This window comes from Lonchura striata, chromosome 32 (genome assembly GCF_046129695.1).
Source record: "Lonchura striata isolate bLonStr1 chromosome 32, bLonStr1.mat, whole genome shotgun sequence".
Taxonomy (NCBI): domain Eukaryota; kingdom Metazoa; phylum Chordata; class Aves; order Passeriformes; family Estrildidae; genus Lonchura; species Lonchura striata.
The window spans coordinates 5,887-22,081 of NC_134634.1; the positions used below are offsets into that span (position 1 = coordinate 5,887).

Here is a 16,195-nt window from a genome sequence, read left to right on the forward strand (position 1 = left end):
ACACCTGCATGCTGATGCCAAAGTGAAGTTCTGCACTGGAGGAATCTATTCTGTTTCTGCTTCTTCTCTTTATGAAGCACAACCCACTGCCTGGGCCATGCTGCAGCCCCAGCATAGGCATGGACCAAGGGGGAAATTTCTCTTTTCTGAAGGGCTACTCACAAGGCCCACTGTCCCTGCGTTCTGATTTTGGGTAGATGAAACAGACAAAGCATTCTATTTATTTATTCTATTTATATTTATTCTTTAATTTATTCAAGCATTATATTTATTTGTATGTCATAGGCTTGTTATGCATCAAAGCTTTGGACAGGCAGGTTGAGCCTCATACCCGAGTTCTGTTCCAGCTGGAGAACATGGTTACCACGACTAAAACATGCAAAAAGGCATTTCCTTGCAAGAGAAATGTCAATATTCCGTTGCAATGAGTTCTTCACAGATTTTAAGGCCCAAAATGCTTGGAATGCCGGCACTGGCACAGCCATCAGGATCTGTTGGTGCTAAAAAATCCCAAGAAAATGAAGATAGTATCAGTACCAGTCTTTATATCAGTATATATCTCAGTATCAGCATCTCCTTACCAGATGAGATCCCTGCATCCAGCTAGGAAAAGTCTTAAATAGACAAATCTCAATCCCCAGTTACGGCCCTGTTCAAGGCTTCTGTTTGTCTCAAAACTGTGCAGAACATTTGTGGTGCAACTCAAGGGGAAGAAATGTCTGCACAGCTCCAGGGTACCACGAGGATTTGGGGTCAAAGGGGAGGAAGGTGCCCTGGTGCAGAGCCTCCTGAGACTTACGTTCAGTGGCCACCAGCTCGTAGAGAGGCAGCCCCGTGCAGAGATTTTCAATGTGCTTCCCATAGAGAATCCAGTCTCTAAAATGCCCCAGCCTGGAAGTGCCAGGTTGGAACTGGGCCCACACGTTATTCGGAGAGTATACATCCCTCATGGTCTGAGAACAAAAATTAAACACCATTAGAAGTGTAGCTTTAGCTTTACTCTACTGGGACAGCCTTTGAGAAGGCTCCCAAACCCAAAATCACCTTCCTTTGCCTCACAAAAGAAAATTAGATAAAGAAGCTTCATGCTTTTAAATTAAAAAAAAAAAAAATCTATTCAGTAACAAAATTCGCTAGGTATTAATTATGCCAACACAGCAAGCCTGAGCTGTATTGCTGCCATAATAAGTTATATTATTGGCAGCAATTTTTGATGTAAATGTGCTACTGGGCTGACACAAAATGGGCCAGAACTCCAGTTCACCCCCAGGCATCACTTCCAGTCTCCTTCTGAAACCTCAGCCTGAATAAGGAAGTCAAAATCTGGTCAAAGTAAGTCTCTACTTTCTGTTCTGAAAAAAAAAATAAATTTCAAGCAATGTCAAGGTCAAAATTTCAGCAGGACAAAGAATAAAGGGAAAGTTTGCCAGAACTTAGATTGTGATCACCTCAAAATGGCCAAAGGACATCAGTTCCAAGGACAGGGGATTGTACAGCTCGAGACACCTCGACCACCCCCTATGAAACTGCAGGGGGCCACGATGGCTCGTTATCTTAAAAGAATGTTTGCATGATATTCCCTTCAAGCTGTGTCTTGTCAGAACAGCTCCATCATTGCTAAGACAGCACAAGTCATTCCTGAGCTGCTTTAGGGGCAGAGTGGAGGGTCCCCCTCACACCACACTGCTCCCACCCCTTCCTTGCCAGCAGCGAGGGTTCCCCACAAAGTCACCTGTCTCTCAAAAGCCAGACGTCCAATCTCTTCCATATCTGGGATTATATCCTTCTTTATTTTCATGATAAAGCAGGCATTCCGTGAAAACAGCTTGGTGGCAATATAGCCCTGTGATGCAAAGAATTGAGGTTAAGTCATTAGAAACACTGATATTAGTTGGTGATCTTTGCTCTTTGGGGCAATCTGGAAGGAAGAGCAAGTGGCTGCAGAGGCTGCTGCTGTGGAATGAGTGCATTTCCTTCCTCTCCTTTGGGGAATGGAGCCAGCCTGTCCAGGTGTACATCCCTGAGACTGGAAACATCATTTCTGACAGATTTCTGCTGCCCATGAGTGCTGGCAGCCCATCCTCACCTCCAGCCCCACTGAGGTGAGGGACCTTCTTCACTTCTAAGAACTGCCACCACAAGTTTCATTGCAAGTCTTTTAAACTGCCCCACTGTATGGGTGAAGAAAGGAGGAAGAAAGGTGCTGGGAATCTTCAAAGAAACAGTGTTCAGGGACAAGATGTGGTGAGAATACACTAAAATAATTTCTGATTTAAAAAACTTCCTCAGGGGTCAAATGGAGGCAGATCCTTGGATTTACTCACGTGTGTGTAGTCAAAAATGGTGTCAGAGGAGTAGACGCCAGAGCGGACGTGCACGTCGACGATGTGCTCCTCGCTGTGGATGGTCATGGTCCCAGTGACATAGTTGCTGATGGGATCTCGCAGGGTGAAGGTCTTTGGTAAAAAGCACAAAATCATTGTTCATCACCTGGCTTCCATCTTTAGCAGGGGCAACAACCCCTGATGCTTTCTGCTCTGGGTAAATTCCAAATCCCTTAAGAGCCCCGGTTCTTGGGATTTGGTATTTACTGCACCCTGGAGCAGTCTGAGGAGGCTCCTGAGCTGGAGGTCAGTTATAAAACAGGCTCTCCTGCAGGCTGGGGAAAACCTGCATGGGACATCCCAGTCAGTCTGGGCAGCAGGGACTGCTCCAGGCTCCAAATGTTTGATTGAGCTAAGGGGACCTCTGTCCCCCTGGCTTGTTACTTTGTACCTGTACAGAACCTCTGGCAAAAGTTCTTTTTCTCTACACTTGACAATAAGCAACTTGTTGGTTTTGGTTTCATCTGTGGTTTTCTTCCTACTCTGTGGTGCGGAGGGACCCAACCCATTTTAAACACTCATGTGCAGGACAAGGCTCATCACTCTACTCACGTTCAAAGCAGAAGTCTGAGCCCAAAAGACTCCCAGGCAAATGAGGACTGCAGCCTGGAAAAGGAATCAGAATTCTCACTCGTCAGAAACACCAGGCAGTGCCATAAAAATCCCAGTCAGTGAACTGAGGGAAGGACCTGGAGCATCAGTTTGAAAAATCATCCACTTAGCATGTATGTTAGTGAAAATAACTACAGTTCCTCATTGAAAAGTTTTTGCTATCAGGGTCTCCTTTGCCTGTAACTGAAAAAGCAGAATAACTTAACCATGGCATTTCTGCAGTTTTCAGAAGTCCCTCCTTGATGCCATGTTACCTCTCGATTTGCCTCTACAACCGCAGTCATTAAATCATAACCAAACTCCCTTCTGAACTGCAACCAATTCTGCATTCTTTGCTCAAATGAGGCTTCCACTGACTTTGCTGACCCAAGAAATGCAAGTTCTCCTCTTTCCACCCAAAGAAACAACACAGATCATATTATTGTACCACTGTATTGTACCACTTACTTGAGCATCTTCTTCTCTATCCTTTTGTTTTTAAAAGTGAGAACTTACAGTATTAAAAATTCAACAGAAATGGAGATACTCACAAATCTCTTCATTTTTCTTTCAGATGAGAACAAGAGGCTGCAGAAGGTAAGAAGGCAAGGAAGTCCCAGAGACCTTCAACTTTTATATCTTGCAGGAGGTGTGGGAAACACTTGACAGAACTTTCCTTCATGACTCGAACAAGTCCATATCTACATGTCGTAAGCCTCCTATCTGAATTTTGGGTTGGCACAGATAACCTGACCCAGATATATTTAAAGCACTCAGTAAGTCTCAGTAAATCAATCACTCTGCAAATGGCCATTATTCACTGGTTTAAAGTTTAGTATTGCTGGTTCTATTTTTTAAAGTATTTAACAGGATATTGTCCAGAATGAAATGACACTGGGAACAACACTGCTATTTATTCACACAAACTGCATTTTGTGTTCTGAAACACAATCCCTAACAGCCTGATTGATAGTCTGCAGAGAAATGCTGGGAAGAAACACGTGTGCCATGGTGGCCTCCTTGTCAGCCAACAAACACCAATTCTTCAGCCATTTCTGTCACTGAAAATCTTGGAGGGAGCCCTGGGCCACCTGTCAGTGAGTGGCATCCCTGTCCATGGCAGGGGGCTGGAGCTGGATTATCTTTAAGGCCCCTTCCAACCCAAACCACTGTGGGACTCTGTGGATCCATTCCATTCTCGACAAGAAGTGCTGCTCATTTCTGATGGGTTGCCACCACGGGCAGAGCTCATGAACTGCAATGAGTGACAGAGCTGGAACGAGTGCTGTGCCTCACGGGCCAGCCTGGGGCACTTCTGGCCTGCTCAGCAACCAGGGAGGAACACGAAAACCCAGATGGTCACAAACAAAAGGAGCAGGATGGGGATTCCCCCTTTGAATCCCCACTGATTGCTGCATTCTGGGAGGATGCCAATGATCAGGAGAACGTTCCTTGGTGTTCCCAGGTGACTGCTACCTTGCCTGGACTTCTCCTCATCCGCTATCCCACACCAGCCAGTGCTGGCACCTGCATGAATCACACTCCGCTTCCTGCAAGAAGGTCATAATCAAGGCTGGTTCCCTCCCAATAAAACAAGAACTCACACTAACAGCAAACACATTTCTGTAATTTCTCTTATCAGGAAAAAGAAGAAGGAGATTGTACAGAAATATATCTCAGCAAAAAGGTCTCAATGGAAAAAGAAAAAAAGGAAATTGCATACATTTGCTTTATGCCACCTAAGTCCACATGAGAAAAGGTTATCTCAAGAGTAACGATGCTGTGCTGCTAAGCAATATATCAGAAAACACATAAACAGATATCAAATTCTGCTAAGCCCAGTTAAATTAATTAGGCTGCACTCCTCTTGAAAGCTGGCTCTGTCCCTTTTTCTCAACAGAATCTTTATTTTTAAGATTACAGGTATGTCAGAAATACTCAGAGTAGATTTCGACAGTCAAGTATTTCAAGCAGGACTCTAACAGGGTTCAGGCACCACAAGTTAAAGAAAGGGCTTAATTTAACTTTTCCTCAGTGATTATGCCTTAATCTACTCATTTTCTTTGAAGAACACTTGAGAAGCAGCAGCTCCTGCTTTCCTCAGCATCCATGTGCAGAGGCACAGGTAAGGGCAGAGCAGCAGGGGAGATCAGCAGTTGTTTACTGAAGGAAAACAACAGCAATAGCCAGATCTCATCATCTGCACCTTGCATTGCACTGACTGAACTCTGCTGATCCCATCAGACAAGGACAAAAACTAAAGGTTAATTTCTAAAAAGCGTTTGCCTAATTAATGTGATTGTGACACAGCCTGAGCTGGCTGTCTCAGGCAAAGCCTTTGATATCATTCCAATAGGCAAGCCTTGCTTTTTGGAGACTTTTTGCTCACAGTTCATCACACATCTTCCAGGAACATCCCTGAAATCAGCAGGCATGTGCTTGAACCCAAGCACCACAGTGCTAGAGGCACCTCCAATAGGAAGCAGCTGCAGGAAGAAGCTGCCTAAGAAGGGTTTAAACCCTTCTAATTTCACCTTGGCCAGTCCTCAGGCAGAATGAGGCTCAATTTATGAGTCAGAATCCCTCGGTGAACCTTGCTACCACAAATTTATGGTCCCTTTCTTAAACAGCCCTTAGTCCATAATCAGGTGCTACTCTCCTGAAGAGGCTCTGTGAAGATTCAGGACCATGACTGACAAGCAGAAAGTTAAAATTGTTAACATAGCACGAATACCACCCCCTTGGTTTGAGTGGTGCTTTTGGTCAGAGGCACAACTTCTGGCTGAGTCCTTTGCCACATTGGCACAAAGCATCACTACAAGTTTCCTGGGAATCTGTGCTCTGCTTCTGCTTATAATTTCTTTTTTCATTTAAAAGTGACTGTTCAATACACTGAGCTTACCACGACCACTTTCCTCTCACCTCCCTGTATGCCATGAATTCAATCAGGCAGGTATCAAAGCCTCCTCTTATCAGAGCATTTCCCCAGGAAACTCGTCATGCTTCTGTGAACACAGGGCACCTGCCAATAAGGCAAACCCATTTTCAGATTTAACTTTGGGATATTATGTATAAAAAGCAAGAGTACACATCAATTAGCAGCAGAGCTGGCCAGACCTGCCATCCAAATGAAGTTCCCTGTAAGTATACCTATTGCTTTCTCATAAAACTCTTAAGGCTGGGCAGCTTTTAAGTGGTTTTGAGCTTTTCTTGGCACTGAGAGAACTCTTAGTGATTTCTGACAAAGTGAAAATGCCAAAAGGGTGGGGACTACAGGGGAGAAATCTCCCTTTTGGCAGGGATGGAACTCTACGTGTTCAAATATGAAAGTGCTGTGTTCCAGGGGTGACACACACTCGTGACACGTCCACAGGACAATATTCTCTCCTTCACCACTCAGAGGCAAATCAACAGTCTCAGCAAGTCACATAAAGTTAGGGCTCAGCTGTTTGCTGAGAGCATGACACGAGAGACTCCAAGTTCAGGATGGTGACGCTGAGGTATTTACAGCAGCCTGAGACTAGTGCAGAAAAAATTCCCAAGCATTACTTTTAAATATTCTGAGTCAGACTCAGACAATTTTCATCAAAAACCTCCTTTGAAGGAGATAAAATCTAGGACCGATTCAATATTCATAGGATTCTCTTGAAGAGAATAGTTGTTCACAATAGTTATCCCAAAAGAATTTTTCATCCTAACAATAGGAAATCTCTCCAAAAGGTATCAGCAGCAGTGCGGACAAACCCGAGCAACAGCAACAGCAGTGGGCTGTTGAAACTCTGTGGTTTTATAAAGGGGTAACAAATGTTTGATGTCCCAGTTTTCTGAACAGAAGTGTCTGTGCCTCCATTTAGACTATTAGTCCTGTATTTGGAGGATGAGATCACTGTGAAGATGGTCGGGTCCCTTTGCTGCTGTGTTCCAAGCACAGAGCTGGAATGTGCATCCATATTCCAACTCTTCACAACAGGTGCACATGGATATTTCTCAGATCTGCTCCATGTCTGAAATCAAAAGCTTGCGGTGAAAAGCTCAGTCTTGCAAAGAAAATATTTCAGAGCACATTTTTTCCAATAAGTTACTGAACTGGGGCTGGGCAAGTTTTAGAACCCACTGTGTTTGAATGACCTTCTTGCCTGGGCAAGGTGTACTGCTGGGGCTAAGAGCTATTTCTATGCATGTGTTCTGTGAACTCATCAATAAATAATTCTGCATATTTCAATCCTCTTCAGCTGGACCCGACTGCAGAAAGTGCTGAGTCTGTACACAAAGTAAACAGGAAGTCAAAATTATTTTAAGACAGAAAATAATTTGATGCAAGATAAGCAGCATGATCTCCAGGTGTTTTGAATTCCAAATGTTCATTTCAGATTGTGATTGCTTCTCTCTTTGGAGTTTTCCTGGCTCCTGCTCTTGCCAATTATGTAAGTATAGAGCTACACACAGCTACTCACTACTACCACAGGAACCACTGGCTTTAGCTCTTACCTCTGAGAAAAATGTTGCTGGAAGTGAAGCTGCTTTTTAAAGTCTGATATTTAGAAGAAAATGGCATTTAAATTTTTCTATAATAACTAAGGTATTATTTCCATGCTTGATGTATCAAGGGGAAAGGCAGTTACCATACATGGAATCAGGGAAGTCTTGTCCTGAGATGAGCATAAACACTGAAAATAATGGTGTGGAGAGAAACAAATATTAACATGATTGATCTAACACAAAATACAGTAGAATACTGTAAGTAATCTGGTGCCAGCAAGATCCTGCTGGGGAAAGGACAGTGAGGAATTATTTTGATTACTTAGAAAGTAAAAGATTCCTGTCTTCATTCTGAGCCAAGAAATTTTCTCCCCTTTCATCGGATCTCCAAGAGCAGTAATTTCTAAAAACATGGTTACTGCAGCCAGTGATTTATTAAGTGAAACACTGCTGGGAATCTGGGAAGCTAAATCCTTACCTCTTTTCCAAAAATCAGAACATGGAGAACAACTTTAATGGGCAACCCAGTGAAAACTCAACCCACTCTGAGATCAGGGCCAGCACCACTCCAAAGGTTGGGTCTGAGGCCTGGAAAACCATCTGGGACTTCAAGGCTGTAAGTAGCTTCCAGCATGGCACAAGAAAAATGGCAAAAGAGACAAATGTTTTCTAAAAACCACCAAAGCTTCAACAAAATTTCATTGTATTTTATATGACATGCTTGAAAATGTGCTCCTTCAGCCCTGGGACTGTTTCTGCTGCCCACTGTGTGCTGCGTTAGCTTTTCAGCAGCAAATTCCTTCACCTGCCCTAAGCAGGAGAACACATCCTACACGTGGCATTGCTGGAGGAGGCAATTTACCATTTACCAAAGCCTCTCGTCAGCCTCCATGACACATTTGCCTAAACAATATAATTGAAAGGACCAATATTTGCACTATTTGCACTTTTAACCAGTGCCTCTCTCCAGCTACGCACTTCTCTTTCCCTGTATATTGTTTGCAACATAAAGGGGGTTTTGTTTAACTTCAACAGGGCTACGTTGCAACCAAGGTGTTTTCAAAGAACACCTGCATCATTGCTTCAACTAGCAAGAGGTTTTGGCTTGGCAAACCCTTTCCTACACCACCTCCAGGAGACAAGGTAGGATGGTGGTTGACAGTGGGGCAAAAGATTGTCAGTGAAAAGCAATTGTTCCTACACACACAGGGGAAAAGTCTCCAAGAACTGAAGAGAACTTTCTCAGCAGGGCTGAGTCGCTCTAAAAGTTCCTTCAAAAGTTGCATTGCCCAGGAACAACCCCAACTACTGTTCAGCCTGGCCTTGGACACTTCCAGGGATGAGCAGCCACAGCTTCTCTGGGCAATTTGTGTCAGCACCTCCCCACCCTCATGGGGAAGAATTTTTTCCCATCTAACCCTGCCCTCTGGCAGTGGGAGTGATTTCTCCTTTTCACTCCAGACCCCTGTAAACAGTCCTGCCCAATCTTTCCTGTCGGCTCCTTCAGGTACTGGAGGGCCACGATGAAGTCACCTGAAACTTCTCTCCTCCAGGATGAACAATCCAAATTATCTCAACCTTTCCTCATAGCAGAGCTGCTCCATCCCTCTGGTCATGCTGGTGCCTCCTCTGGACTCTCTCCAGCTGCTCCAGGTCCTTCCCGTGCTGGTCCCCAGGGTGGGGACAGCTCTGCAGATGGGTCTCACCCGAGCAGAGGGGCAGAATCCCCCTGGAGCTGCTGCCCATGCTGGGGGGATCCTGGGCTGTTGGTGCACGTTGGTGGGTCACATCCAGCCTGTCACCCACCAGGCCCCAGCTCCTTCTTGCCAGGGCTGTCCTCGATACGTGCACGGCCAGTTCTGATCTCGTCCTGGTTTTCCCAAACGCTGTTTTCTGGCTTTGTTCCTTTGATGCTCAGGTACTTGGGCCTTACCAGATGCCACGCAGAGAGAATCGCTTCATTATCTCCAGGAACAGACTCCAAAGCTTGAGCCCGTATGGAAAACGCATCCAAGCCCTGTGCACTGGAATTCCCTCCTACCTCGCTTACCCAGCTCCTGGTGAGTCTGCTACTGATAGCCCTGGTGCTCCAGAATTAGCACAGGTTAACAGGATTGCAAAATCCTGTCACTTACTGAGATCCTGTGCTTTTCTGTGAGTTTTTATACATCCATTTATACATATCTAAGGAAACCCAGCAGGTCTGTCACTCTCCTGTGTACAACGACCTGGAGCCCAGCCATTCTCAGGAACGTTCTGGGCTCTAGCTCTTGACATAAATCTGGAATTTTTAGGCAACTACTTGGAAGCATTTCAGCTACATTTTTATTTTCATATTTTCTCAGTCCAAATCTAATAGGTTTTTTCTTCTTCTTTCAGGATCAAACTTCTTAAGAGGATCAAACATCTCATCAGGATGAAACTTCTTAGAGTGAGATATTTAATGACTGAAATTTAAGACTAATGAACTGCCTGTTTATTACTGTGGTTGCTCCTGACAAAGTTTGCAGAAGAAAATTCATAGAACTTTGCACCCATTAGTATGATTTTTCTCCTTGATTATCTTCTCTTGATCATATTTTCAATCATTTATCTTTCTTCTGCTCTGTATGGAAGCTGCTGAGTCTCAGTAAAATTAATCATCAACCTACACTAGTCTGTGCTGTGTTTTTACAAAGCCTTTGAAAAAGCAGAAGCAATTCCAAACACAAGTTGCAAAACTAATGTTCTTGCAAAATCCTAATTTTGGCACTTAAACCTCTTACAGTACAATTTCTCAGGGAGAGTTCACATACTGCCTTGAGTAATTATTCATCAATACTAGAAGAAGATGGTGCTGTACCTACTACATTACCCATATTTAAGATGAGATCAGTTTAGGGTACCACACAGGGAACCACACAGGGAATCACACAGGGAATCACACAGGGAATCACACAGGGAACCGGACAGGGAATCACACAGGGAACCACACAGGGAATCACACAGGGAACCGGACAGGGAATCACGGAATCACACAGGGAATCACACAGGGAACCACACAGGGAACCGGACAGGGAATCACACAGGGAACCACACAGGGAACCGGACAGGGAATCACGGAATCACACACAGAATCACACACGGAATTACACACAGGGAATCACACAGGAACCACACAGGGAATCACACAGGGAATCACACAGGGAATCACACATGGAATCACACACAGAATCACACACGGAATTACACACAGGGAATCACACAGGAACCACACAGGGAACCACACAGGGAACCACACAGGGAATCACACAGGGAATCACACACAGAATCACACACGGAATCACACACGGAATCACACACAATTACAGAATCACAGGCTTGGAGGAGACCTTCAAGATCGCCAAGTCCAAACCAGCCCCAGCACCGCAGCTAGACCATGGCACCCAGTGCCACATCCAGTCTGCTTTTAAACACATCCAGGCGCGGCGCCTCCACCACCTCCCCGGGCAGACCACTCCAGTACTTTATCTCCCTTTCAGTAAAAACCGTTTTCCTAATATCCAACCTATATTTCTCCTGGTTCTCCAGGCAGAGAATAGCAGGGCACAGCTGCTCCTGGCAGCTGCAATACCTGCAATACCTTGCCTGCTGCAATACCGTCCCCAGGAGAGTATAACACTGTCAGCAAAGTCCAGCTGCCCACAAAACTGCTTTAACTTCATGAACTTAAGAGGAAAAATCTGTCAACAACTGTAAATTAATACAACTGGAAACGTGCAAATGTCTCAGGGCTGCTTTGACATGTCCACAGAGGCACAGATGCCTCAGACCTCACCGCTGCATTTTAGTGGGTGCTATGGTGACCTGATAACATACAGTATATTTTGGAAGGTAAAAAGGCTTTCACATATTTTGTCTAATGCAAAGCTTTTTATGTTTTTGTTTAAGCTCTAGGATATCTCCGGTCTTAGGTTTGATGTAAATTTTCAAAAGTAAATAGTACATGTTAGAAAAATACTAGAAACATATTTAATTTTTCACTACAAATGAATTCCAATTTGATAACTATCAGACTCCAGGAGGTCAAAAGGTTCAGAAGTACAATCCCCATGTTTATCAAGTAGTTACACCAGGAAATAATTTTCAGGGACAAATGACAGGGAAACAAATGACAAAATAATATTATTGTAACACTCAGCATTTCTACAGTGATTTCTGAAAACCTATAAAAGGTGGAGGGTTCACGCTGCTCTTTCTACCTGCAGGAGCATCAGCTCTGCAGTCAGGATGCATCTCCCTGTAAGTATGCATGCTTTTCTTCCTTACAAACTGAAACTTTGATTCAAACCCGTTCCTTTCTCTCTCAGAAGGGCTTCTGCCTCTCTGGGGCCATTGTGCTCCTGCAGAAGGAGCAGCTGAGCCCCTGCTCCCCAGAGGAGCTGAGGAGGTAAGGATTTCTTCACGGCTTGGCTGTACCTGATTCAGAAAACAGGAAGCCTAATCCATGCCCATTCTTGTCAACGCTTTTGCACCACTGGAGCACTGCACTAGTGCATCAAGCCCTTCCCTGTAGTGCCAGAGCAGGAGAAATGGCAAAGCTTTCTCCTCACTCCTGTAAAATACCTGTGTGTGCCTGCACAGGTCTGAGAAACAGCTCTTGAGAGAGCAAGTGTGAAATGTGTCTGCTTTGAGCACCCTGGGCTAAAGCAAGGGTGCCTCCCTTTGGGGGCACTGGTGCAATCCCAGGTTGAAAGCAAAAAAAGGATCCAAAGAGGAGCCTTGAACATCAGATTAGGAAAAGGGGAGGAGGATTGTCATGGCCAGATTTGTCAGCCAGAACTGCAGTTACATTTTGTATTTGATTTTCATTTCAGATTTTGACTGCAGTCCTTCTTGGACTTGTCCTGAATCCAGCCCTTGCTGATTATGTGAGTACAATGACCAATTTCCATGTGCATGGCTACTCTGCCTCTATTCCCTGCTTCATGAAATCTCCTTGATTCTTTCTCCAACACTTTGAAGGAAAAGAATGGAAATCTTCTCAAAGAGATGAAATTCTAAAAGAACGAAATTACAGGTGTCAGATGCAGCAATGATACATGGAATCCTTGAAAAGAATTTTTATGGCTACTGCCCAATGCCAATGCCTTGATTCTGGGTCTGTTTGAAAATTCTGAGGCCACTTCTGACTCTTAGAGGGGGGAACAGAATTTCTGTTGTAGCAAGGGTTTTTTAAAAGCAATGGGGACAACACTGACTAATGTTACAATCTAAAAGTGCTCCATTTGGTTTTCCAGTCTCAGCAGACAAATGGAAACCAGCAAATCATCTTTGGTGGAGACTCCCAAATCACTATCACTGGTATCTCACAAGGCGTGAAGATCAATAGTCAAACAAGGGTGGCAATCATCGAGCAAAAGAGCCAAAATTTATCATGGAAAACCATCTGGAACTACAACAGGGTGAGTGGATGGGAGTGGGGTGGTTAAAAAGGTGACCCAGGGATGGGGCTTGTTTCTGTATTCTGATCATCTGAAGTAAACTGTGTAGGGTAGAAACAAATACTGATTTGTAACTGCTTCCATCCTGACTTTGAATCAACCTCAAAAGTTGGAAAAACTGAATTGTGAATGCTAAATACTTTTATTTTACAGGGTGTCATTGCAACCAAAGTCTTGCAACAGAACACCTGCTACATTTCCATCATGAACAGAACTGAGATACCCAGCTTTAACAACCTGGCCCGACTGGCTGCAGAGAGCAGGGTAAGAAACCAAAGGAGTAGCACGTTCCTGACCCTGGAGTTTATTAGATTGTTTCTTCTCCTGCTTCTTCTTTCTGGAGAGGATCAGGTTGTGTCTAGTGGCAGGATTTAGTTTCACTCAACAGTAATGTAGATTGGAAATCTGTTGTAGGGATATTTTGCCAGAAGAAAGGGTCTCGATTACTCCCACAACCAGCTCCGCTTTCTCTGAGGGTGCTGAGCTCTGTAGGTTGCTGGGCAAATATTCTCCCTTTGCTGTTGCCTTCAAGGCTTCCTAGTGGTCCCACAAACCACAAGGGATTAAAAGGTTTCCCTAAAGGCAGTTTGGACTCCAACATGCAGCCCCGAGTCTTCGTCCCAGAACTAGGAATATCTCAAGCAGGAATCAGCTCCTGGCACTGATGTGGCTGAATTTTGGTTTTTAATGTTTAGAACCATATTGGTCTTGGAATACCTACCAAGGAGATCACCTTTGTCACCAATGGATTGGTCAACAACCTCAACTCCTATGGAATAGAAATTGCAGCTATGTGCAGTGGACTCACCACCTACATGGCTTATGAAGTTGATGGTGAGTGAATTCATGGAAATTCTGAATTGGCCTTTTTCTTCCCCGGGCGTTACTAAGGCACAGTTGCTGCTCTTCCACCTCAAAACCCACAGAAACCAAGAGCTCAGCAGTTGTGGTTTGGCATGACTGCAGATCAGGAATGGAACAAGGTGGGGTCTCAGCCCACATAAATAACCCAAACTGAACCCTTACAGCACATTTCCGGGAAACTTAATGAGTGTTTTATCCCACACCTAAGCTCCCCTGTAATACTCAGCCAAGAAGAGGAGTTGTCCATAGAACTGCTGTCCTTCAGGTCAGAGCTTGATAATCAGTTGACTCATTCAGCCTCCAAAGCCTTGTGCTTCACAACACAGAGCCAAGTTTCTCTGATCACTGGAGATTTGTCCCTGGGGAAATGATCCCATTCCCCGGGGCTAAAATGACCTAAACTTGGTAGGATTCTTCCAGAGAGTCACAGCTCATGTGACTGGCAGCAACCTCACCATGCAATGCCCAGCCTTTGGGACTCTCAGGACAAAGTGCAATAGAGCCCCAACTTCTTCACAGGAAATCCCAAAGAGTGTTCAAGAGCAGGTCTTTGTGAACATTCCTGGCGGAGCCACAGAGCCGGTGCTCTTTGGGGACTCCAAGAGAAAGTGTGCCTTGTACAGCTCAAACATTCCAGAGCAGCTCTCCTTTAGGACCAGGTTGGCTCTGAGCAACACCACCACCCTCCTGTAGAAAGGCAGCCAAGGTCTTCTGCATCAGCTCATGGGGTTTTGTTTCTTCCTTTCTTGCTTTTCAAGGGCTCCAAGTGAATCTGGGATCCTGCATTACCCTCAATGTCTTGAGAGCTGTGGATCTGAGGTACTGCAACAGTAATGGCAATTGGAATAGCAATTGGAATGGCAGTGGCAATTGGAATGGCAATGGCAACTGGAACAACAATTGGAATGGCAATTGGAATATCACTGGCAATTGGAATGGCAATGGACAGGTGAGAAAAATCTAGCTGTTAATGTTCATTAAGCAAATGGGGGGAACCTGAGCAGCTGTCCAAATCCAACCCTGATGCCCTCTGGCCTGGCATCTCCTCTTTTGAGAGGTTCCTGCCTGTGGGTGCAGATGCTGGAAGAGAGCAATGAGTGAGCAGAGCTTTGCATCCAAGCCTTTGAGCATGGATTTACTGTGGGCAGTGATCTAGCATGCATCAGCCTCTAAAGGCAACAAATGACAGCTGTCAGATGCAGCAATGATTCACTGAATCCATGGAAAGAATTTTTATGGCCTCTGCCCACTGCCACAGCCTTGATTCTGGGTCCTTTGGAAAAGACTGAGGGCAGTGCAGGTACTCCCTGGACCAGCACTTCTTCCATTGTAGCAGGGATTTTTTGGAAAATTAGAGGACCTCACTGTCTCCCTTCAAAGGCAAAACATCTTCTTTCTCTTGCCTTTTTAGTCTCAGCAGTTTCCTGGTGGCATCTTCAACAACACGCAAGGCAGCATCTTCAACCACACGCAAGTCATCATTGGTGGCCAGTCCCAAATTGTGACCATCAACAGGCAATGGCGTGTGGCAATCATTGAGCAAAGGAGCATCAGCGGGTCCTGGAAAACCGTCTGGAACTACAACACAGTGAGTGGCAGGGAGGGGGCTTGTTCATGTACATCCAAGGAGACTGGCTGCTATTATAGCTGGCCCAGAGACAGTGATAATTTCTTTATTCTGAATGTTTGGAGTCCATGATGTAGGGTAGAAACTCTCAGCATTAGTTGTGGTTTCCATTCCAACTTTGTCGAGTGTAAACAGCTGGAAGATACTGAATTTTGAGTTCTGAATTATTTCATTTCACAGGGCATCATTGCAACCAAAGTCACGCAACAGAACACCTGCTACATTTCCATCATGAACAGAAATGAGATGCCCCGCTTTGATAACCTGGCCCGCCTGGCACAAGAGAGCAGGGTAAGATTCTGGAGGAGTAGCAGGTTCCTGGTTGTAGAGATCACTGGGACATTTCTTCATGTGCTTTTTCTTTCTGGACATGATCAGGCTGTGTCTTGTGGCAGGGTTTCCCATCTCTCAACAGTAATGCAGATTGGGAATTTGTTGCAGGAATGCTTTGCCAAAAGAAGAATGGCGCTGCATTGTTCCCTCAACCAGCTAAACTCTGAGGATATTGAGCTCAGCACCTTGCTGGGCAAAACCTTGCTCTGAGAAGCCTTTAATGGCCTTAATCCTATTGGTGTTCCAAGAACTCAATGTCCTTCACAGACTTGTCGCTAACAATTTGCATCGGTCAGCTCAGAACTTTGCCTTGTAGCTGCTGTTGGCCAGGCTTCCTTTTGATTTGGGGCCTGAGAATGCATCTCCCCATTCCTCAGCTTTTCTCCCAAATTCATGGGATAAGCCACAACAGGAGGCTCCTGGACCTAGCTGAG

The 16,195-nt window shown here is 44.9% G+C and overlaps 1 protein-coding gene across 1 annotated transcript; it reads right to left on the reverse strand.

The window, feature by feature from the left end:
* Positions 1-408: 408 nt before the first annotated feature.
* Positions 409-3,325, reverse strand: GKN2 (gastrokine 2). Its single transcript, XM_077789199.1, has 6 exons — positions 3,251-3,325; positions 2,937-2,990; positions 2,325-2,456; positions 1,733-1,843; positions 800-953; positions 409-500 (listed from the first exon to the last, which is right to left on the reverse strand). The coding sequence occupies exons 1-6, from the start codon at positions 3,323-3,325 to the stop codon at positions 409-411; spliced, it is 618 nt and encodes a 205-aa protein (XP_077645325.1).
* Between the last annotated feature and the right edge of the window lie 12,870 nt (positions 3,326-16,195).

Coding starts and splice junctions, on each gene's coding strand:
- GKN2 (XM_077789199.1), bottom strand. CDS start 3,325: ATGCAGAATTGGTTGCAGTTCAGAAGGGAGTTTGGTTATGATTTAATG. Junction 2,457..2,936: donor CTCAGACTTCTGCTTTGAAC/GTGAGTAGAGTG, acceptor TTTTTACCAAAG/ACCTTCACCCTGCGAGATCC. Junction 501..799: donor CGAGCTGGTGGCCACTGAAC/GTAAGTCTCAGG, acceptor GGGATTTTTTAG/CACCAACAGATCCTGATGGC.